At 40.6% G+C, this 25,714-nt stretch overlaps 1 protein-coding gene across 3 annotated transcripts in view; it reads right to left on the minus strand.

Annotated features, from left to right (window-relative positions):
- LOC115254967 (zwei Ig domain protein zig-8-like) overlaps positions 1–25,714 on the minus strand; it is a 188,041-nt gene that overhangs the window by 26,020 nt on the left and 136,307 nt on the right. For all 3 annotated transcript variants that reach the window (XM_062850074.1, XM_062850073.1, XM_029852656.2), the window contains 2 exons: positions 3,778–4,100; positions 3,329–3,445 (listed from right to left, as the gene is read on the minus strand). In XM_062850074.1, the coding sequence (XP_062706058.1) occupies positions 3,329–3,445; positions 3,778–4,100 (440 nt within the window). The remainder of the gene's footprint in view (positions 1–3,328; positions 3,446–3,777; positions 4,101–25,714) is intronic.

Raw genomic sequence — 25,714 nt, forward strand, 5'->3', positions numbered from 1 at the left:
GTAACACGAAGTTAACCATCTACAAAACGCTGATTAGACCGGTCGTCCTCTATGGGCACGAAACATGGACCCTACGTGCAGAGGACCAACGCGCTCTTGGAGTTTTCGAATGGAAGGTGTTGCGTACCATCTACGGCGGAGTGCAGATGAAGACGGGACTTGGAGAAGGCGAATGAACCACGAGTTGCATCCAGAGATGGAAACACTCTCATCTCTCATCGTGAATCAACTCGCGAGTGTAAAAGCAACAAACGGTTTACTCACGGTGCCGAGAGTAAGCCGCGAGTAAAGGGAGTGCGAGTGGGATAGCTTTGCGTTAGTGTCTACTCTGCTGCATTCCTCACTGTTTTCCATCACTGGTTGCATCAGCTGCTGAGAGAACCAACCATCATCCATACCGCGAAAATCGGGAGGCTACGGTGGGTGGGTCACATCATCAGGATGTTGGATAGCAACCCGACTAAAATGGTTCTCGAGAGTCATCCGACCGGTACAAGAAGACGTGGAGCGCAGCGAGCTAGGTGGGTCGACCAAGTGGAGGACGATCTGCGGACCCTACGCAGAGTGCGGAACTGAAGACAAACAGCCATGGACCGAGTGGAATGGAGGCGGCTACTATGTACAGCACAGGGCACCCCGGCCTTAGCCTGATCGGTAAGGTAAGCATCCTGAAACTGCACAACCCTGAATGAAACGAAACCAACATCACTTTTAGATCTCCATATTAATGGTATTAGGATAATTCTCGCTGAGACCGGCCCACTTTTTACACTTGTCTTCAAAAATGTATAAGGTGCGGATTTTCTGAAAGCCCTAACTAAAAAAGTAAGAAAAATGCATTTTGTTATTCAATTTGATGGACCCCCCGTTAGTTTGAGCCACAACCATTTTTGCAGACCCCTCGATTTTGGTCAAATGGTGGCTCATTTAAACCGTTATAACTCGAAAGTTTCTCCAAAAACCACCTCAAAACGAATTGTTGTTGAAAAGAGAAAAGATAGAGCTACTATTTGCAATAATAAAAAGTTGGGTCGGCTATATTGATTTTGGCCGCCATCTTGGATTTTTATACCGAAACATTTTTTTCGCCATGAGGGCAACCACCGATTTTCAAAATTTTTGCATCAATTGAAAGCTGAGACATTTATACATAACATATCAAAAAATTAGAGATGTCTTTTTTTCCTATCAAAAGTTATCTGCAGTTTGGTAAATTAAGCCACGTTTTCTCCATACATTTCCATGCGCACCGGCAACGACATGCACCAGCATCCGTGTATACGCCTGCATGTTATACACAAAGGCGCGTGCCGCAAAGGCGCGTGCCGGACCCCCCATCAATTTGAGTAACCAAATGCATTTTTCTTACTTTTTTAGCAAGGGCTTTCAGAAAATCGGAACTTTAAACATTTTTGAAGACAAGGTGTAAATAGTGGGCCGGTCTCAGCGAGAATTACCCATTATTCAGATTTTTCCCTTAGCTCGATATAACTCCTTCCATTCTGTCGTCTAGTGATGTTCCCGATGTTCTAGCCGTGAACAAAATTTCAAGTCAATTGGTTTGGAATTGACTGAGTTATAGCGAAGAGTGCCCAAAATACCGGCCGCTGCCCAAGTGGTTCGCTACCCTACCAAAGTTCACGCTCAACATTAACGTCGTGAAAGTTTTATTGGCAATCAAAGCACACTGACTGTTTTGACAAAATTCGTAGTAGGCACTAGACTTCACCACTGCTCTAGTCCTTGCCCCCTCCATACAAATTCCATTTTTGGAAGTTAAGTGTTTTTATCCTATTTTCCCATGGTTTTAGTAGGTTGGCTTTAGGACAAGTGACGTGAAAAGGAAAGACAACTGAACTGGATTAACACACCACACGCTATGTGACGTACATGTATATAATATTGATGAGACGAAAATGATTTGACGCATCCCCGGCTAGGAGCTTGGCGTGATAGGTTCTAAAAACAGGTACTGATTTCTTAGGTATTTTAACTAATTGTGGACCCTCTGAAGTTATTCCCAACTTTCGTGCTCAAATCTGATTCTACCGGTAATCTTCCACTGAGAGACCATGGCTCATGTTTCCTAGACAACATTTTTATGCGGTGAAACTAAATCTATACTTCGATTATTTAACTATGTTTGTAAATGTAAACAATTTTGGTTACCACTATTGGTTTTATTAAGGGAGTCCGCTATTGTCACCGATTTATCGTAGTTAAAGAGTACGATCTAGCCAAGAGTGGACTCCGAGGTGTCCACTATGGGATAATTTAATTGAGATTTAAGATGAGCCACAAAGAATTTATGTATGAAATCTGGCATGAATTGCTCACCAATTCCTCCATGATTTTTCATAAATCACTTCAGGGATTGCTTCACCCGGGAATTACCTTAGAAATTCCTCAGGATATATATTCAGAAATTTCAGGAATTCGTTTAGAGAACCTACTGGAGATTCCTTCAGAAAATCTACCAAAAATTTCTTCAGAAATTCTTCTTAAAAATCATTAAGAAAAACTTTAGGAAATGCGATGCCTTCAGAAACCATTCCAGAGTTTTCCAGAAAAAGTTTCAAAAGTTCCTTCAAAAACGTGTACCGGGGTTACTTTGGGAATTCTTCCAAGGATTTCACCAGAAATTCCCACAGTAACTTCCAATTTCTCCAGAACTTCCACTAGAGATTCCTCCAGAAGTTACAAAGAGTTGTGTATGAAATTCTGCAGAAATTACTTCAGAGCTTTCTTTAGAAAATCCCTCAAAGATTTTATATTTTTTCTCGGAAAAATCGTTCGGGTATTCCTTTAAACATTTTCTCAAACGACCTTCCAAGGATTTATTCCAAAACTTTCTCCGGAATTTGCTTTAGAAATTGCTCTACGGAGCAGTTGCATTCCAACAATTGTACCTAAATGAAAACGTGTACATCTGAAAGATTAGCTCGAATAAAGGATAACACTTCAAATCTTAATCAATCTTCATTTTTTGTTCACTCACTGGAAACTGTAACTGTAACTGTAAAACACCAACCATAAGTCTCTTGAAACATAGTTCAATAATGCGACTGACTGCACGTTAATAATAGAATTGCATGACGTAGATAGCAAATGTTCCACCATAAAAGGTTTGCGTCTCTCGTTATACTCCAGTATAAATAAGCAAAACCCCGCTTTGCAGTCGTGCTGTGATCTTACATGTATATTTTCATTGCAAATCGAATGGAACTTCTAAAGCAAAATGCAATGCCACCATGTGCGACAATAATTCAAAAGCAAACGTACAGATGATTTATTCGAGCGAACTCTTTCGTAAATATATGCATCTTACCTGTAGCGACCAGTCGTCCGTCTGTGGGTTGTGCACGCTCTGGAACCTCTGATCCGAGGTATATGTAAATCTACCTACAGTAAGAAGATGAATGTCTCGATGTCGTACCCAGGAAACCTGTTCGAACGAAAATCCGGAATCATAAAGAATAATTTAAGTCATATAGGGCCACAAAGCGTGATTGAGTTCATTCAATTTTCTAAACAAACTAGTAAATCACAGAAACAGCAAAAAGTCAACCAAAACATGCATCCCATCCGGGAAGATTGATACCGTTCCATTGACCGTAACAAACATGGGCAATACTTCAGAAGCACTACATACCACCAAGTGGTATGTTTCGAAATTCCCAGGATTAGTCACAAACAATCACGCACAATGAAACCAAATAGTCCACAATGCCAACGATTACAATGTCAATCCCCTCGAAAAAAAAAACTCGAACTCACCGTTTTGTTGCCCAGGTTTTTCACCCGACAGTTCAGATAGGCCGTTTTGCCGACCAGGGCCGTGATGTTTTTCGAGGCCGATAAATCAAAGTACGGCCCCCGGTCCAGCGGTGTCCGCAGCAGATTGCTCTCATCCGAGTCGTAAATTTCGTTCTCTGCGGTGTCCTGCAATGATCCTGCAACGGCCTGGGGGTCCGTGAGGAGAGGCTGTGCTGCCGGGTGCAGTAGTTGGTCTTCCTCCGAAGAAGAGGTGGCGGAGGCTGATGAAGAGTGGTGATGGTACTGACTGGTTTCACCGGCCGACCGCATGGAACTTGATATTCCTGGGGAAAGGTGGGAAAGGGTGAAATTGTTAGTTTTTTTTTCGGTGAAAGGAACTAAATAAACTATACTGACACACAATGATCTTGATTTATGATCACTGGGCAGAGATTGCAAGAGGTAAGTTTTGGATGTTTCGTAAGTTATATGGTGTGACGAAATCTTATTCAGGCTCGCAAGAGAGCTAAAAAAAACCTAACAGAAATAAATGAAAAGTAAATGTATTCCATAATTATTGTAACTTGAAAATATTTTTATCAAATTCATTAAACAGCACAATGTTTTCGAAGCATTCTGGAAAGCTTGGAATCAAACATAAAATAGGCAAAAAAATCTTGAATGTGGTGAGTAGTCCGATAGGTTTTTTTTTGCAAGATTAAATATTTTTACATTTTATCGTTATACAGGTCGGGCTTGATTACACAGCGTAACAAAAATTAACATTTGGGCTGTCTCAAGACCAAACTTGGAAGAATTCTTTTTATGATGATTAACCTGGGCTTGTTGGGGGAATATCTGTAAATAAAAGAAAATCGGGTTAAGTACGGTTCCTTTGAATTCCACTAAGAATTTGCATCCTTTGACAGATACGTATTTCGACCTCAACTGTAAGGTCGTCTTCAGTGTCTTGTACTTGACTCGACTTTTAGAATTCTTTTTAAAAAATCCAGGAGGAGTCCCGGCATAAACCCCTAAAGGAATCCCAGAAGGGATCTATGGAAGAATTCAGGTTTAATCTCTGTAGTAACTCAGTAGGAGTATTTGTGTAAATACTCGAGAAATCTAGAAAGGGATCTACAGAAAAATTCCTGAAGATTCCTGAAAGGATTCTTGGAGTAAACATTAACGAAATTTTGGAAGGATTCCAAGAAAAAATCGGGAGAAATCCCTAAATAAAAGCCTAAATTTATTTATTTATTTATTTATTTATTTATTTATTTATTTATTTAATACCAATCTTCATCTGACTATGTCTTAATGAAGTAAAAAAATATATACCTACATAGATAAAAAAAAAGCAAATTACAAAAAAGAGGAAAAACAACAATCGTCAAAATTGAAACTAGACTTGTAACTTAAGGCGAAACTGGATCCATTTCCTCATTTTTTGGTTTTTGATTTTTTATAAAATAACGAAGCAATATTTTCAAAATCGATTTTCGTGCACATGTAGAGTATGGATCAGGGTATCTCCTGATTTTTTTTCGTGGTGGAAAATGTTTTTCGTTTTTGCAGAAACCATTTTTGAATAAAATATCACAAAAAAAGGTTTCTGCAAAAAATGGAAAACATTTTCCACCTCAAAAAAATTCAGAAGATACCTTGATCCATACTCTATATGTGTACGAAAACCGATTTTGAAAATATTGCTTCGTTATTTAATAAAAAATCGAAAACCAAAAAAATGAGGAAACGCTTCCAGTTCCACCTTAAAGCTGAAGGTTCACTCGGTTTTGGTTTCGGAAGTGCATCGTGAAGCGTTGCTGCATGGAAGCCAAGGAAATATTGAAATCAAACAGAATAACCAATGAAGGAATCGTAGGAAATAGGAAATACTGTGAATACTGAGAGAAATCAATGAAGTAATCCCAGGCGAAATCCCTAAGAGAATAACAAAAAATCTCGGGAGAATTCATTGAAAGAAATACAGGAAAAATAAATTTAAAAAAAATACGACAGGAAGGTAGTTCTAAAAGGAAGCTCGGGGGAAGTCCCTGAAGGAGTCGTAAATTTTGTTTAGTAATCTTAAAGCCTAAAGAAAAAAAAATGTTTAGTAATCCTAAAGAAAAAATCCCTTTGGATCCTCCTGGAGAAATCCGGGGAGACATCTTAGAAAGAATTCTGGAATCTCTGATGGTATTCCAGGGGAAATCCTTGAAGGAAACATTGAGCGAATAACTGGAGAAATCTCAAGAGGAAATCAATACCGGAAGAAACCCCTGAAGGAATTCCGGGAATACCCAGGAATAATATTGAAGGATTCTTGGGAATAATCCATAAAAAAACCCGGGATAAATCCCTTAAAGAATCTCGACAGAAATAACGGAGTTTTTAAGGGTTGAAAGTTTAATAGTATCCAAAAGCTCCCTGGAGTTTAGGCCATCTGATCTACAAGTGTAATCAGTGATCTATTGAAGCATTATGAATGAAATTTATGCTTACACAACCTCATGTTGCTATGTGTCGTTAAGTAGTGAGTTCGTTGTCAGTTTGAGGATCTCCAAGAACTTCCTTGCACATAGGTCATCGGATCTACCAATGATTATTTATGGCTCTCCAAGAACTCCCTTGAGTATAGGCCATCGAATTTACGAGGGCTACAAGTTGCATCTAAGAGCATTAAGAATGAAGTTTACACTCACACATCCCCAGGAATCTATGTTCTATCAAGTGGTGGGTTCTATGATTGTATATGCTTCTCCCTCAAGGCCCCCTAAACCTCGTGAAACGCATTAAAATGCCCTGAAACGCTTTGAAACACTTTGAAACGCCTCTAAACCTCTCCAAAACCTGCGTGAAAGTCACCAGAGCGCCTCTGAAGCCCCCTAAAATCCCTGTAAACCTTCTGAAACGCATTGTAAGGCTTTGAAATGCCTTGAAACGCTTTGAAACGCCTCTAAAACCCCTATGAAACGTACGAGGAATTTACCTGCGAGTCTCTGAAGCCCCATAAAACCTTCCTGAAATTTTCTGAGACGCCCTGAAAAGCATTAAAACGCCATGAAACGCCTTGAGTCGCTTTGAAACGCCTCTTAAAACCCTATAATGCCTCCGTGAAATACACCTGAGAGCCTCTGAAGCCCCCTAAAAGCCCTGTGAAACCTCCTGAAATACCCTGAAACGCCCTGAAACGCCCTAAAACGCCCTCAAATGCATTGAAATGCCTTGACACGCTTTTAAACACATTTGAAACCGCCATGAAACCTCTGTGAAATTGACCTGCAAATCTCTGAAGCCTCTTTAAGGCTTCCCAAACCTTTGAAACTCCCTGAAAGGCATTAAAACGCCCTGAAACGCGTTGAAACGCTTCTCAAACCCCTATTATACCTCATCTGTGAGCCTCTTGAGCCCCCTAAAACCCCTGTAAAACCTCCTGAAACACCCTCAAATGCCCTGAAACGCATTGAAACGCCTTTAAACGCTTTGAAACCTCTCTAAAGTCCCTATAAAACCTCCTTGAAATTTACCTGAGCTCCTCTGAAGCCCCCTAAAAACCCTGTGAAACCTACAGCCCTCCTTAAACCTCTTAAAACGCCCTGAAACGCCTTGAAACGCTTTGCAACGTCTCTAAAACCCCAATAAACCTCCGTAATATTCACATGCGACGCTCTGAAGGCACTTGTTGTGACTCCGGAAATAGCGTTTTGCTTAAAACTCCAACGCCTATCGACTTTTCGAGGTGAGAAAATCCAGCACTTCCTTTATGTCGAACAGTGAGGTGAATAGGTTGTGTTCTTCGGTGGGAAAGCTTCTTGATAGTGAGCTTCTTTCGCACAGCTATAGCAACAACCACACAGTCTTTGTACACTTAACAGTCACTTTATTCACTTCTAACACTTATTACACAAAAACGGATACTTTATTGCACATTTACTTTACATACTTTTATTCTAACTAAAACTACTTGTATTATCTACTTGGAGACCGGCATGGCGACGAACTACTATTCAACTAACAAGAAGATGGGTCTTAAGATGGGGTCTTTTATATTGTTACATCGGTGAGAGAAAACGGTCGGTTCATAATTTCTCAGCGTGTTCGGCGAGATTCGTGAGCTTTCGGGAATGTTCAGGTCAACTTTCACTATGTTTCCAACAGTTTCATATTACGCCTACCCTAGTGACGTCAACAATCATAGTGTTTTTATACCGCGAATCAACTGCACTCTTAAACCTCCTGAAAGGCCATGAAACGCCCATGAAACTTCCGTGAAACTCACATGAGAGTTTCTGAAGCCCCACAAAACCTCTCTGAAACCTCCAGAAACGCCTTGAAACACCTCTGAAACACACATTTAATCCATGTGAAACGCACCTGAAAGCCTCTGAAACCCCCTAAAATACCTCTGAAACCTCCTGAAACGCCTGGAAACACCTTTGAACCACCCCTAAAAATTCCTCTGACCATCCCCCTTTACATTTGATAGCCTTGACCCTTTCCCCTTTGCATCTGCAAGCCACTTGCCCTTCTCAAACTTCTTTGCAAACTTGAAATCCATTTAGTTAATAAACTAAATCCATTTAGGTAAAAATTCTATTTACGCAGTCCCGACTCGTCACCTAAATGAAGGTTCGGGTAGGAATCCCAATTGGGAATCAATGATGAAATCCCAAGAGAATTCATTTTTTAAGGGATTTCAGAAAGAATTCCTACAGTATCCATGTGAAATATCTAAAAAAAATCGGGAAGCATTTCGGTTGAATCACAGAAGCAATCCTAATAAAAATTCTAAAGTCCCAGGAGAAGTCTCTTAAGGAATGGCTGGAAGGAATCCCGGAAGAAATCTATCAAGGAATCCCGCAAGAATTTCATGAATAAATCCCAAGAGAATTCAAATTCCAAACGAAATTTCAGAAAGAATTCTTGGAGGGTTCCTTGACAGAATTCTGGAAGGAATACTGGAGAATCCCAGTGGAAATATCTTAATAAAACTCGAGAAGCATCAATGGATGAATTCAGGAAAGGATCTCGAGAAAATTCCGGAGGAAATCGCTGAAGAATCGCCGAAAGAAATGAATAAAAGAATCTTGAAAAAAAGACAAATAAGAAATCACGGTGGAATTCCTAAAGGAATTCTGAGAGGAATCCCTGAGAAAAAAAAATCTGAGAAAAACTACAAAGGAATCCTTGAAGGAATGTTTCCTGACAGAATGGTACCGGAAGAAATAAAAAAAAAAGAATTTCGAAAAGAATACTTGTAAGAATTCCTGAGGTTATCTTGGGAAGAATATATAAAGGGAACTCGGGGAAAACTCATGAAGAAATTTCGGTAGGCATTAATGAAGGAATCCTGGGATTAATTCCTAAAGCATTGGCGAAAATTATCCTTTAAAAATCTTGGAAGAACCCTTGACAGAATCCTGTAAAAATTCCTGAAGGAATCCGGACGAAAATCGTTGATGGAATTCCGTTTTTTTTTTCTATTAATCCCGGGAGAAATCTGTTAATGCAAACCACGAAGAATTGATGATTCCCAGGAAAAACTTTGTAAGAAATCCTAAGAAAAATCCCTAAAAAATCCCGTGAGAAATCAACGAAGGAAACCAGGGAGAAGCCCGATTGATATTTCTTTTATTAACGACAATTTACACTCGCAAAGTGCATTCGTGTCGAATATAAGTTTGATCAAATTTACAATTCAAGTATATCTAATTAGTTATTCTATAATTTCACTACCTAACTAGAAAAAAAATCAAAACTTGTCCATTTTTTTCGTTTCCTAGATCGTGTAATCCGGATATATGGATCCCAGAAGTAATCCCTGAACGAATTCTAGAGAAATCTTTGAAATAATATCACGAGGAACCTCTGAGAGAATTCAGAGAGGAATTCCAGAGGGAATCTTTTTTTTTAGTTTTTATTAACGTGTATTTTAACTTAAATGCTAATTCTACACTGCCACAAGGAATCTGTACAAGTTATAGAGTAAGGTGGGGCAAAAGTTCGACCCTAGTACAAAATTCACCCTATTTCAAAAAATCGAAGCGGATAAAAATAAATAAATACCGTGTGGTGATTCTACCATCCATGAGCTAAAATTTTGCTGAACAAAGTTACGCCAAATGTCTATTCAATTTTGAGTTACAACACTTTTTGTATATGTGTGTTTTATTCGAACTCTTGCCCCACCAATGGGGCAAAAGTTCGAATCTAGTGTTTGTGGAATTTCGCTAACCGTAGCACACTATTTTGACACTTTGGTAATAGGAATACCTGAAACAACTTAATATTTGATGTTAGAACTGGAATACACTTTGGATTTTACCCAAATCAAGGTTAAATTTACTACATCAAAAATTAGTAGTTTTCCGCCAAATTCAGATAAAACAACTTTTTTTTTTCAACTTCAATCGAATTTTCTCGCTAATTCCATAACTCTTAGAGATAATATGTACATTTTGCAGAATTTTAGGTTTATACCTAAACTTACCACATGACTCGAACTTTTGCCCCACAATTCGAACTTTTGCCCCACTATGTGTAAATTCACTTCCACAGTTATTAACTGAGAGCTTCCTCTGCCAATGAACATTTTGCATGCGTATATCGTGTGGCAGGCACGAAGATACTCTATGCCCATGGAAGTCAAGGAAATTTCCTTTACGAAAAGATCCTGGACCGACCGGGAATCGAACCCGTCACCCTCAGCATGGTCATGCTGAATACCCGTGCGTTTACCGCCTCAGCTATATGGGCCCCACAAGATGTTAAGAAATCAATGCTTGTCGAATAAATTTCTTGTTAAACTTTTGAAAAGTGTTTTGATTTATCATTGTTGATACCGATGAGGAAAGTCGAACATTGACTACTTTTTCAATTGAAAAATCATTTAAACAGTAATGTGTAGAGCATTATTTTAGTTCAGCTATCATTACCATTATTAAGCAACAATTCAGCAAGCTTGCTTGTTTGTGACTTGCAATTGTTAGTTGGGTGGTTGCCCCATCGGAAGTGGTCAAATGTAAAGGAAAACCAAACCCATAAATTCGACACATTAAATAACTTTTTAGGTAATCAATAGTATGCCGAAACCGGTTCCAGGTGCCCCGACGGAAGTGGTCAAATGTAGAAAAGAACCAAACGCATACACGCAGCACATTAAATAACGGCTTCTTCGACAACGCGAAGAACGGTCAGCAAGAAAATAGTCTCTGATTAGTAGTGTTCTTGAACCAGATTCGAGTGCTTTGCCGGAACTGGCGAAATGCACAACCAACCCCATACATGCATTACATCAATTTGCGACTTTTTAGAAAAACTGATTGATAATTTGCATGAAACTATAGTCTAAGACCACATCAGGGACAATCGGTATGTGGTAAAATGTGAACCGAAAGTGGTAGATGTGAAATTGGACCATACCCATGCGTGTCGTACCATAAAACCACGCTAATTCGACAATGATTGCTGTCAAATTACCTGGATAAACTTTTAATTCGATGAACTAACTCTATTTTAGTTTTGTTTAGATTGTATGATATGTTTTTGAACACAAATCTTACAGATATTGTGGTGGTACGAATTGATAGCTTGTTCATTTTACGATTGTTGGCTTCCGAGGTTCACTGCGGTTGATCACCAAACGGATCAGGTGTCGGAAAGCACCAAATTAGAATTTTCGGAAGTAGCAGCTTCGGGTGTGAGTAGCATCACAATATCGTATCGTTCGTATTTACAGTGTTTTACACTGTGACATTTGATCATTTTTTAATTCAACAAATTTCGAATAAGCGGGATACAAATTAAAAAATTTCGTATTAAAGAGTGATGAATACGCGGGTTTGACAGTACATCATATAGCAGCTTTTTTGATAACTGCTGCTTCTTTATGGCTCGACGTTTGCATTGGAACTTGTCCTGTCTCTCTTCAACTTAGTGTTCTTTGTGCACTTACACAGTTATTAATTGAAGGGTTTTCTTTGCCTGCCATTGCATGAATCTGTATATTGTGAGGCAAGTACAATGATACACTATGCCCAAGAAGTCAAGAAAATGTTCACGACCGGAACGGAAATCAAACCCGCCGTTTCCAGATTGGCAATTCATAGCCTAGGCCAACTGGAGACCCTTTTTTGATAACACGATGATCGATTCGTAAGAACATAGCCTCAGACCATATTTTAGACAACCGGTAGTGTCCCGAAACTAGTTCTGGGTGTCCCACTGGAAGTGGTCAAATGTAAAAGTGATCTGTACCCATGCATAAGATAAATCAAATCGTGTTTTTTTTAGGTAACCTAATGTACGTTAGCAGTGATATAGCCTCAGACTATATTTGGAAGACCCAGTGGTGCTCCGGAACCTGTTCCGGAAAGTAACCAAATGTACCATGCGACACACCACATCACGGCTTTTTAATAATCTGAGGAACGGTTAACTAGAAAATAGGCTCATACCACATTAGAGACTACTGGTAGTGTTGCACAACCAGTGTTTGATGCTTCGTCGGAACTACGAAAGCAAATAAAATCAATGCAAGCGATAAATATGTGTAAGATAACAAAATCTTGACACATTAAACCCACATACAAACAGACGTCTCACTATACTCAGTACGTTCTTGTTTTCAACGGTCAATGAAATATAACCTAGAATGTGCAGAAAAAAACTTTATCGAAGACCGCAAAGTGATCTGTGATTGTGTCAAAAAGTTATATCTTTGCTTGTTAGTATCGTCTTGATATTGATCAGCTCCCAATGTCAGTGAAGGTACTCAAGCAGTCAACTTAGAAATCTGATATTATTCAGCTCTGCTTATACGCTGAACACAACGTCGGAATAGGGAATCGCGCCACTTGGGCGGTGGCTTCTATTTTCGTCTGTTTTGCGCTGTATGTTTTACATGCCCTATAAATTTCATTACTTTTTGCTGTGTAGGTATAGTTTCTACCCGTGTACAACATTTCAAGTCAATTGGTTCAAAATTGACTGAGTTATAGTGGAGAACAGACGAATATAGAAGCCACCGCCCAAGTGGCGCGATACCCTATGTGCCATCAATAAGTTTTAAGTCAATTCAATGATGGCTTTGATAAAATGCTTACTTTTCTAAAAAAATATCAGGATTCAGGAACACTTTGACTTACGTCGACGGAAAGATCGTGAGAACATATACGACGAGAAAGGCACTATCACCTCTAGGTGGATAAATTTGGGTTTTTATTCTTATGGACAAACATCAGAGGATACAACTATGGCTGCCACAATGGCCTGCTTGGACCCCTACTCACTGTAGTGTATCAGAACTAATAATAAAACATTCTGTAAAACATAATTGAACGTATACCAAATAGTGTTAGATGTATCATTTAACAATATCACGCAATCTTCCTTTGACTATTTTCCCGTGAAACGCAAGAAATTACTCGATATCTCCAAGCGCATCATTATTCGCGAATCAGGAGGGGAAAATTCACCAACATACGCCTGGGAGGCGGGGCAAACAGGTTGGACATTATATCCGTCCGTTTCGTCATGATGAGGTATAAAACAAGCATAGCAAGGCGGGTACGGGTCATTCTATTGGCGAAATTCGGCACGCGAACATCGGGAGGGGTCCAACAAGCAGCAGCGGTACAGCTCGTGTCGGGTCGATCGTGACCATAAAAACGGCACACCACCCAAGGGAGAGCTCATTCAGTTCTCGGCTTTCGGTAGGCGCGGATCGACAGCAGCAGCAGCAGAGCACCATCGAAACGAGTGTGTGGCCTCGAATTACATTAGCCAGCAGTCGGGGCAGACTGAGCGGTCGGACACAGCGTTGGACTTGTACGGCGGTGGTGATCAAGTTAGAGCACTGATTGGAGCGATAGGTTTCGCTGTGCTTGTGCTCACTCATCGGGTTCCTGCTTGAACCCTTCGACGTCGAGTCATGTTAAACTACGACACTCACGTTTTCGAAAGCACCAATATTAAAACTTCGTTAACAAATGCGCTCGATTTGAAAAAAAAAACTGCCTCTTTTTGCAAATGAGCAAAGCCAGGTTAAACAAGTGCGACTCGGCTTGGTGTGATGCTTCGTTGGATTTGTGCCATTTAAGTTTGTATGGAAAATTTCAATGGGATCTTTTGACGTTTCACCTTAACCACCGCGTGAACGATTCCAATTGGCAGCTGCACCTACAGCGCCTGAATGTATTCTATTATTCTACATTTTCTAACTGATTGCTTTTCGCGCTGCTTTAACTTTCTACCCTATCCTGGTAGAATGATGAGTATGAGGATGTTGATGTGGGGCTGTTGGTTGTTTTTTTTTTTTAGTCCGATTGGAGGTCCATAATGAGTTGTCGTTCGCTGATGTCTAAGTATCAGGTTCGTTTGAGCCTTGGGCTCAGAAGTGGGTCAGTGTCAGCTGCTCTCAGGGGAAAGAATAACTGACGAAAGTGCCGGGGCTGGGATTGAACTCATGATCATCTGCTTATGAAGCAAACGTGTGACCACTTGCGCCATGAGCCCGGCAGGTTTTGGTTCAAAAATATATGGTTTCTTATGCAGGTGATAAAAAGAAGGAACATCTCTCTGTTATGAAAGAAAATACTTTGCTGGTTATTATTGATGTTCCATTGATGTTTATTGAATAGCCAGTATTATTACTAGTTTTTGCCATTTGATTTCGCCTTAATATTTTAGTCGGTAAGATACTAGGAAAACGAATTTACTTCACATTTGAAATTGGACTCTTACACCGCGGCTAAATGCTAATTTTGCAACAATGTAGTGAACGAGCTCTGAAGTATGTAATGTATACGAAGCATGGATCTACTGAACAACTTCTCCGAATACAGTATGCCGAAATTTTGTGTTTTTATCAAAATATTCACTTCAAAATTACTCGATGTATGTTTAATGAAAAGGCTGGGCCAGTGATGGAAATACTCTCAGTATAAAGCAAAACAATAACAAAAACGCTCATGAGTTTTTATTCGCGAAGAACTAGTGAAGGAGCGGAAAGTGCATTTAAATGCGGTTTAAATAACAAAAAAAAGTGTAGAATTAGCATTTAAGTTAAAATACACGTTAATAAAAACAAAACAAAAAAACAAAATCAGAAAGTATTGTTTTGTGATTCATTGTTCCTGAAAAGCAAAACTGTCTCCCGTGTAAATGCGTTTTTAATTAAACTGAAAAATGTTCAGATCGGATCGCGAATCAAAATTGAGTGCGTACCAGCTTCGTTAGCTCGTGAGTGAAGAAGTGCGAATATATTTGGGCTTCTGTTGTTCACGAGTAGATTAGCTTTGCGTTTGTGTCTGCTCAGCTGCAATCCTCACTATTTTTCATCACTGGGCTGGGCGGATATGGTTTAATCGAAGCTGCTTTATCCGTCTAAAACTTTGGTAACTTGTTAATAAATTGAAAGCAAAAACAAAATAATTGAAATTAATTCTCAAACAGACGACAATTGCACAGCATATTGAGTGAATATACATATGTACTTCTCTTTTATGTGGATCGCGACTGCAGACTCAAGCAAAATGATTGTTCGCAGTTTCCACCCCCACGGTGAGCAACTTTCTGAAGAAGGACGTGTTTTCCCATCTTTTTCAATGGATTAAGCATTACAATGAAACATGCGCTAGCAGAGAAACTCTTTCGTAGCTGGCTTGTGAACCCAAGCCAGCATTCAGTAGGTTCGGTTGGAGTCTGGCGATTGTTGCACGGTGGTTGGTTTGTTGTTAAATTTTGGACAAAATCCCAAAAAAAAAAAGGATTTTGTCTAATGTTACTTCAATTACATTTCTAAACTAGAAGTGGATGGATAATCTCGTGTTTCCATAAATAAATAGTAGTGGCATCGGATAGATGGTAAAAAAAAGCAAACAAAGGCAATTTTACGTAGCTTCGTGGCGTGTGTCACCAAGTATTTAGTTGCATCGTGCTGAGAAAGGCTCGTTCGATTCCCGTCGCAGCTGGCAGAAAAACTTTTCGGCTGCGCCACTGGGTGTTGCATGTCTAGTTTTGTGCTTTCTTTGAAGAGCGAATAGTTCTCTGCAAGTATTGAACGTGTCCTTGTCTAAAAAAAACTCATTCTTAATTTGTTTGATTAGGTAGTTGATCATTATGAAACAAAGAGCTTTTTTTTGGAAAATACGTTACCTTCAATGTAGTCCTTTCATCATCCCTGATTTCTCAATGCCAAATAAATTGTGAAAATGGTTGCGTCTTCTATGATTTTTCACTTTCAAGATTTCCACTACCCATGGAACATAGTGCGTTAGTGGTTCACTATAGCACTCGTCGCCCCTTGCCAGAGCATAAGAACAATGAATAAAACATAATTCCGTCATATTAAATGAGGATGGAAAAGAAAAATATGCGCCAAGCAGGAAGTATAACCCGACGGAAAATTAAATTTAACATTCTAATTTTCCTGCTTGCTCGAAACAAAAGTCGACCCACGCAGATCGTTTCGTTTCGCGTCGTTTGTTGGCTACGATGCGGAATTGCCCTCGTCAGGGCGCCTTCCGCGTTTGTTTCGGTGCAAGGTTTTTATTTGCGCCAATTCAATTTATCAGACTGCTTGAAAAGCACCGATCCATATGTAAATGAGGTGTGTAATTGCTTTCACCGTTTCCGGCGGGTTCCGAAAAATGGAATCGCATGACAAAAAAATATAACCAAATTGATTTCATCACAAGATTTAACTCAGCATTATCAGACAACTGGCTTAAAATATCTCCAATCCAACCGCCGCCACCACCATCACCACCTGACGAACGTCCACCTCCATGACAATGTTGTCGATTTTCATTTGCGAAAATTGAATCCCATGCAAGAGCCCACAGAAAAAGCACTCCGTTGAAACGGACAAAGGGAGGTGGAAGCAGTACGTTTGGTGGGACTGTGAGCCTGACAGGCGTGGAAAATATGTATTGCCAAACGGCTTGGTGTGGTGGCCGACCTGCTAGTAGTGCTGCACTCTCTGCAACCCACTATTGATTTTATACATTTTCACACCTCTGGTTCCATTTAAGAATGGCTTCGGTGCTGTTGGCTGGGCTGACTGCACGGAGCCCCACTAGAGGAAAGGCATTGGGTTTTTTCATACTGCCATGAAGATTCGTACAGCATCTGCGACAAGTCAAAAACGGGTGCTTTTACCCTATCAGTAGAGGAAGTGCTAGAGGGTCAGTAGTGGCATAACGAGCAATGGTACTTTTTATTTTTCTCGTCGTTTGGTCTCACTACCCACGACTGCCGGAAATGTTTGATCCATACTGGAGTGGAGTGGAGGGAGGGGGTGGATTATAGCTACACGAAAGAGAAACAGTCATCTGTCGAAGGATCACCGTTGGGTGCGGGAAATGGTTTCTCCTATTCTGTTTGATTGGAACACAAAGCGGGAATTACCACCGTTCGTTCGTTGTATTTGTATGCAATCAATTATTAGTTTTTCCTGCGGGAATGGTGCCAGAGACATTCAATGTAGTTTTTAAAATTTGTAACAATGAAGTTCAAGGCAGTAGTGTATCTGAAGGTTAGGTAGTTTCGGGCAAAAAATGACCACCCTAAGGGGTAATAGCGGTGAAACCGTGAGTAACCCGCATGACCATGCTAAGGATGACGGGTTTGATTCCAAATCGGCTTGGAAGAATTTCGTAAAATAAACTTTTGCAATTTCTCATCGTAATAGGCTGTTTTACCTCACGCAAATCTGACAGGAAAATGCCTACTTTTCCACACCAAATTAGCAATGCTGTAATGGTTCATTACAGCACTGATTTGCGTTGCGTAATGAATCATTACAGCACTGTTTTCTGATATGATCAACTTCTAGGTGCTTTCTGAATTGTTGTGCAAGGAGCAAGTGGAGGAACTGCTGCAACGCGAAAGAAACAATGGAAGGCCAAAGGTTCAAGTGGATTCGGAATTTCGGCTCGCCATGGTGTTGCCGATGGAATGCTGGAAGTCAGGATTGACGTGTGGCCGTTGCTACACCTTTTGGACATTCATCATTATTATAAGAATCAAAATAAAATCTACTTTGGCGACTACTTTTGGTCGCAGTCAAAGATACGCGCGAGATAGTCGCCTAAAGCAACATACCTGGTTTTCAAATTGTCCATCATAGTGTACTTTGATATTTCATGAGAAAAGTTCAACACGTGGCCGGGTGATGAGATGACTGCTGCGACTACACGTGGTATTTGCACCACGATTGAACTTTGACCATCTTTCAAGACCTGGAAAAGTAGTCGCGATAAATGTGTTTTTCATGCAACGCACAATACAACCGGTGAGATCTTTCTGATTTGATTGCTTTGATTTGTTTTGAATAACATAATTGTGAAACATATTGATAATGGACCAAAATATGTCACAACACGTGTTGAACACGCCTCGCTGGTTGTACCCAGATGCAGAGTGTTGTTCGACCTTGGTGATGTCTTTTTTTTTTTGTCTAGTTCATTTATTTATGGCTCAATCGCGTGTAACGCTTTACGGAGCCGAAATTCATTCTTTGTATTCAGTTACATACAATTTTCTGACTTTCTTAGGTACTCAAGGTTAGTACTGGGAGGAGGCCAGGGTACTCGTGGCTGCTCGAGGTTAGCGGGTCACAAAATTTCAAGGAAAGGCATGGTGAGGATAAGGTTTCAGGGCTCTCTGTAGCACATCCGGGAGGTATCTTGGCTTTTGGCGTCGCCTCTGGTGTTGGCATGGGCTTCTCACGGGTTTTCGTCTGCCGGATGGCCAGGAACATATAACACAAAAAAGACACACACAAAGAAAAAAAAAAACTGAAGCGAAAAAAAAACAGAAGATTATACCTTTATACAACACATGCGAAGAAACTCATAAATGGACCGCATATAGATTAGATCGCGGGTTCCCAACACATCTCTTACTGGAACAAAGGGTTGTCTACCTCGGGCCTCAAGGGTATCCAATAGTAGCGCTCTGGAGGCGTCATTATCCGGGCATTGCCAAACTACGTGGTCGATGTCATCATAACCGGAACCGCATTTAGTACAAAGCTTGTCGAGCGCGAGGTTTATTCTATGCAAATGCGCGCCTAGCGAGTAATGGTTGGACATGAGTCTTGACATCACGCGTATGAAGTCTCGACCTACGTCCAAACCGTAATGCCACGCTCGCAAAGAAACATTAGGAATAATAGAATGTAACCACCGTCCCAGTTGGCCATCTCGCCAATCACGTTGCCAACTTTGAAGAGAACTCTGACGAACTAAATGGAAAAATTCATCGTGTGAAATTCTTCTTTCATAGATCTCACCTTCCTGTGCGCCCACCTTTGCGAGAGAATCCGCCTTCTCATTGCCATAAATTGAGCAATGTGAGGGGACCCATACAAAGGTAATCTTGTATGATCTTTCGACCAGTGCACCCATCTGCTCCCTTATTTTTGTAAGAAAGTAAGATGAATGCTTTACAGGTTTCATCGACCGGAGTGCCTCAATAGAACTAAGACTATCCGAGAAGATGAAGAAATGGTCTACGGGCATGTTTGAAATCATCCCCAAAGCGAAATTGATTGCTGCCAGCTCAGCAACATAAACCGAACAAGGTTCCTGAAGTTTGCGGAAGGCGGTGGAGTTTTCATTGAAGACACCGAAACCAGTGGATCCATTTATGCGAGACCCATCAGTGAAAAATCTCTTCCAGGAATTGACATTTTGGTACTTTTCGTTAAAAATGCGAGGAATAGATATACATCGAAGTTGATCTGGTATTCCCTGAACAGCTTGTTTCATGGACAGATCGTATTTAACAGAGGAACTGTCATTGGTGAAGTGTACACGAGGAGGATTATAACCTGGGAGGCTTATATCAGATGACATGTAGAAAAGATAGATTCTCATGAATTTTGACTGAGTGTTCAGACTGAGCATTTCTTCGAAGTTTCCAATAACAAGTGTGTTGCTCACTCCACACTTGATAAGTAACCTTAGTGAGAGCTCCCAGAAGCGGTTCTGGAGAGGTTTCACCCCTGCCAGGACCTCTAGGCTCGCATTATGCGTTGAGTGCATACAGCCGAGGGCAATACGCAGACAACGGTATTGAATTCGTTCCAGTTTTATTAGGTGACAGTTTGCTGCTGAGTGGAAGCAGAAAGAGCCATACTCAATAACAGAAAGAATCGTCGTTTTGTAAAGTTTTATGAGGTCTTCCGGGTGAGCACCCCACCATGTTCCGGTAATTGTGCGTAGAAAATTGATCCTTTGTTGACATTTTTGCACCAAATACTTAGTTTGGGTACCCCAAGTGCCTTTTGAATCAAACCAGACCCCAAGGTATTTCGAAGTCAAAGATTGGTCGATTTCTATTCCCAAAAGATTGAGTTTCAGTTGGGCTGGGATCCGCTTTCTGGAAAACACAACCAATTGAGTTTTTTGCGGAGCAAACTCGATCCCCAAATCTCTTGCCCAAATGGACAGATTGTTTAAGGAACTTTGCAATGGTCTTTGCAACATTTCTGCATGTGGGCCTTTTAGAGAAACCACAGCATCATCTGCAAGTTGTCTTAGCGTGCATTGTCCTTCCAGACAGCTATCAATGTCTTTCACATAAAAATTATAAAGCAAGGGACTTAAACATGAGCCTTGGGGTAGGCCCATGTAGCTAATTCTGGAAGTTGTCAGTTGTCCGAGATTGAAGCTCATATGTTTTTCTGACAACAAATTATACAAGAAATTATTTAAAATTCCTGGAAGTCCACTATTGTGCAGTTTTTCTGACAATATTCCTATGGAAACTGAATCAAAGGCGCCCTTAATATCCAAGAAAACTGAAGCCAGTTGCTCCTTTTCCGCAAAGGCCAGTTGAATATCTGTTGAAAGCAACGCTAAACAATCGTTTGTGCCTTTGCCCTTGCGAAACCCGAACTGTGTATTTGAAAGCAAATTATTCGATTCAACCAAATGGTCGAGTCGCGATAGGATCATTTTTTCTAACAATTTCCTTAAACATGATAACATAGCAATTGGGCGGTATGAATTATGATCAGACGCTGGTTTACCAGGCTTTTGAATAGCTATTACTTTGACCTGTCTCCATTCTGGCGGAACGATGTTGTTCTCCATGAATGAGTTGAACAGGTCCAGTAATCGTCTTTTCGCGATATCTGGGAGATTTTTAAGAAGATTGAACTTGATCATATCGCGTCCCGGAGCGGAATTGTTTGATGAAAGAAGAGCCATAGAAAATTCCAGCATAGTGAAGGGTCTGTCCAGAGAACCGTCTCTTGAGGATGTTTCCCAAGAAATCGGTTGTGCTGGGACTGAGTCTGGGCAGACCTTTTTCGCGAAGCTAAATATCCAACGGTTGGAGTATTCGTCACTCTCATTAGAAGAAGAGCGGTTTCGCATGTTGCGAGCCACTCTCCAAAGCGTTGCCATTGAAGTTTCTCTAGAGAGGCCCTCAATGAAGTGTCGCCAATAACTACGCTTTTTCGCTTTCAGCAGGTTCTTCAGCTGTTTTTCGAGCTTAGCATACTCTTGATAAAGATCTGAAGTACCATGCCTACGAAAAGCTTTGAAAGCATCAGATTTTTTAAAATACAACTGGGTGCAATCATCATCCCAGCCTAGTGTGGCTGGTCTTCTTTTGAAGGTTGCACTTGGAACACGTCGTTTTTGTGATTCTAATGCACTCTTGTATATCAGTTCTGACAGGAATCGATATTCATCCAAAGGTGGGAGGGGATTAAATGATTCGATGCCAAAAGATACCGCTTCTGCATATTTTTGCCAATCGATATTCCTTGTGAGGTCAAAAGGAACCTGAATTGGTTGGTCTGACCTTTCACTATTATGCTTTATGGTGGTTATTATGGGCAAGTGATCACTACCATGAGGATCCTCGATTACCTTCCACAAGCAATCGAATGATAGTGAACTTGATCCCAGTGTTAGGTCAAGACGACTTTCTTTGCCGTCAGATGCAATACGTGTCACTTCACCTGTATTTAAAATGTTCAAATTGAAATCGTCGCACAAATCATAGAAAATGGCCGCTCTATTATCGTCATATGGTTCGCCCCACCCTGTACCATGTGCGTTCATATCACCCAGAATTAAAACTGGATGTGATAGTGCAGAAATCGCATTCCAAAGATGACGGCGATTAATTGAAATTCTTGGAGGAATGTAAACAGAAGCTACGCAAAGATCTTTACCCTTTACGTTTATTTGGCAAGCGACGATTTCTACGCCAGGATGAGTTGGGATTGGAATTTTATAAAATGAGTTACTTTTTTTGATCCCCAAAAGTACTCCTCCGTAATGGTCATCTCGGTCCTGGCGAATAATGTTGAAGTCGTGGAAGTTGAGTTCGTCTTCAGAAGAAAGCCATGTTTCACAAAGTGCAAATATATCACAATCAGAGTTGTGAACCAAAAATTTAAACAGGTCTAATTTAGGTTTTAAACTATGACAGTTCCACTGTAGTACAGTGATCATATCTTGAACCTCGGTTGATGAATTATCCATCAAAAGATATGATCGCAGCAAGGAGGGGCCATGATTGTGTCAAATTCCGAAGATACTCTTCTACTGCTTGGAGAAAAATGTCTAGTATGCCTCTGAAGGAGTCGGAAATTCCGAGGGCATCATATAAGCGATCCACAAGGGCCCTAAAAGTGAACAGTCCTCGTTTGGGCTTGATAGATTTTGCTGAAATTCGAGGAGCTTTTGTGGCTTTTTTCTTGCCACCTTGTCGAGTATTTCTTTTTGAAGTATACTTAACAGTTGGAGGCGGAGGTTCTAGGTCCTTGCTGCAGCAAGGAACTGCACCATCAGAGACCTGCTTCTTCGGAGTTTTTAAATTCCCTCCGCCTTCTTTGGTAGTTGTCAAACTTTTGAGGGAAGACTTTAAGAAAACCTTTCGGCGCAATCCCGGGGAAGATGGTGACTTCCTTTTTCCGGATGCGTGTACCTCCGAAATGGATCCACCCTCATCAGTTTCGCCATCGTCCTGATCATCGGAAGACAACTCCTGATAGGGATTTTCAACTGGGACAGCTGACTCAGACATTATAGCGGGCGGATTCGATGATTTCACCATTTCCGCGTATGTCTTCTTGGAGCGCTTAATTATGGAGCGACTCTCATTTTGAATACGCTTTTTATAGGCCGGGCATTTTTGCAAGTCGTGAAGTTCTTTACCACAGTAGCTACATTTTTCAGCTTCCTGTGTGCAAGACTCGTCGAGATGAGCTTGGTTGCATTTGCCACAACGGGGCTTGTTGTCGCAAAAGCTAGCACTGTGACCAAACTGCTTGCATTTGGTACAATTAAATACCTTCGGTCTAAAAAGACGTACTGTGTAAAAAGCATTATCAATTACCACAAATTCCGGGAGGACGGAGCCTGGGAATGTCACTCGAAATAACCCTGACGGTGAGTAAACTTTCTTGTCACCTTCCATGGATGCCTTTTGCAGAGGTTTGCAATCAAGAATACTCACATCAGCGATCGACCTATTATTGAACCGGCCTACACCGGTCTTGATGTCATCGCAGGTCAGCGTTTCGTCGAGGATCTTCCCCTCCACCTCCACTTCTCGTGCATTTATGTATAGGGCATATTCACATGAGAACAACTCGTGCTGGACAATTTCGTTTGCTGCTTTGTAACTAGGTGCGGTTACACGCAGCTTGGACTGTTTCACTTGGTGAATAACAGTCCCGGGATACTTACGCGTCAGCTCTCGAGAGATTGAGAGCACATTCAAAGGTTTGCATTTGCGCCGGAAATAGACAACCCAAGGCCCAGGCGAAGATGGCTGGTAAAACCGCGTCCGAGCAATAATATCTTTAGGAGGCGATCCGCCTCCATTCGGATCGTCCATGTGATACTTCAAATAAAATTCAATTTATGTTTACTTTGACGCACACGCTATGCAGTGTCAAAAGTAATTAAAAAACGAGAGAACAAAATGAAAAAAAAAATAACTTTGAAAACTTTTTACAAGTTTTTATACTGTTCCACAGAACGTGGGTTGGGAACCACTGCTATAGAATAGCAGTCAGACAGCTATCTCGTGTTCACGTGATAGACTGTGGAATGGGAACAATGAGGCGAGAGCGTATATCGAAAATACTTATCTATTGATACAGTACTGTAGGTAGCACGGTGATGACGACTCGGATGCACACAAGCTGGCGTTGCTGATGTTTGTCCCTCTCGTCGCACTCGCCGCCGCGCCGCCCTCGATGAAAACTGTTGCCCACAAACGGTGGCGTGGGTTTTTAATTACCGGTGGAATCGTACACGTATAGTGTCGACTTCCTTCACGACGATCGCGTTAATCGCCTTAGGCAAATCACTTTCGTCCTCGGTGGGAATAGCGCACGATATAAAAACCACTTTGTGGAGAAAAAACTCCACCGGCTACGAAATGGTTTGCCTGCGATGAGACACGGTAAACACAACCGGCTGCTGAAAGCGATCGGTAAGGAATGACCTTGGTGATGGCCACGCAACAGCCGGTAGGTTGCTGATCTTGTTTTTTTTAATTCATTGTAGTGGTTTAACCTTTTTTTCAACTTTTCTGTAGTGATTGCTGTATTACTTTTCTGTTTCTTATAATGTGGGATATTTCATTCTGTACCATAATTGGGGAGTGGGTCATCATACTTTTTCTCATTTCAGAGAGCGAGCAATGGCGCTTAAGCCTAGGCTTTCGAGCTTGGACATGAGGCTCAAATTCCTATGTCCCATCCCAGGAAGAAGAGCACCGACGGAGTGACATTAACCTTCTTAGCAAAGTCACTCCCAACGAATTTACTTAACATTCATACCTCATACTACATACTATGCTGAGCGGTTGGTACGAGATGTCCCCGTTCTATAGCTTTATTGTGGCATCAATGTCCACATCAAGACGCTGCACAGTAGGCCTGGCCGCTTCAATTCTTGTACTACATCTCTGATGTGCTGCAAGCATTGATAATGACAAGAAAAATGATAGAAGTAGTCGATTCTATCATTTTCCAGGATTCTTTCAATGAATGGCTGTGTAAGTGTAGACTAGACTAGACTAGACTAGACTATGATCAACTTCTAGGTGCTTTCTGGACGCAGGTTTGATAAATTGTGACAACTGCACAGTATAACCTGTTATGATCAGACTTTCTTAAACATGGCAATGAACATCAGCGTGCAGTTTGATGAAAACGTTTTGTTAAAAACTATTCTCAAGTGGTGATTTATGAAACTGACAAAAAAGTTGCACGCAACTCGGTGCAGAATTTGATTTTTACAGCACTAGTCGTGTGCGACTCATGCTGTAAAAATCTTCATTCTGCACTTTTTTTGCGTAATAGTTGCTTACGCAACAAGGTGCAGAATGACCATTTTACAGCACTAGTCGTACATTTATCCCACGAGGCTTGCCGAGAAAGCTCCATAAAACTGTACCCATAAAAAAATGAATATTGTTCTTTAGGAAAAAGTAAATTACATCATAAAAAATTAAAATTGCACCATAGAAGATAGTTGAATGTACCACAAAATTGTCAAACTGCACCATTAAAAAATTGCTCCTTAAACAATTGAAAATTATCCAAAAATTTGGGCTTCTGCGCCACTGAAGTAGTGCAATTTAAAGAAGTATTGAATAACCGAATTTAAATAATGACAATATGGAAAATTTTCATTTTTTTATGAAGCCATTCATATATCATATGGTCCCGCTTGATAATATTTATGGAGCATTTATCTGTTTTCTATGGTAAAATTTTGGTTTTTTTATGGCGTAATTTGATTTTAGTATGAAATGGACCAATGTTCAATTTTCTATGGGTACATTTTTCATTTTTCTATGGAGCACTTTTTATTCATTATGGAGCATTTGTATTTTATTATGGTGCATTTCTGATTTATTTATGGATGCAAAGTTTCACTTCTAATGAGAACATTCTATGTTTTAC

The sequence above is a fragment of the Aedes albopictus genome, chromosome 2, assembly GCF_035046485.1.
Source record: "Aedes albopictus strain Foshan chromosome 2, AalbF5, whole genome shotgun sequence".
Classification (NCBI taxonomy): Eukaryota; Metazoa; Arthropoda; class Insecta; order Diptera; family Culicidae; genus Aedes; species Aedes albopictus.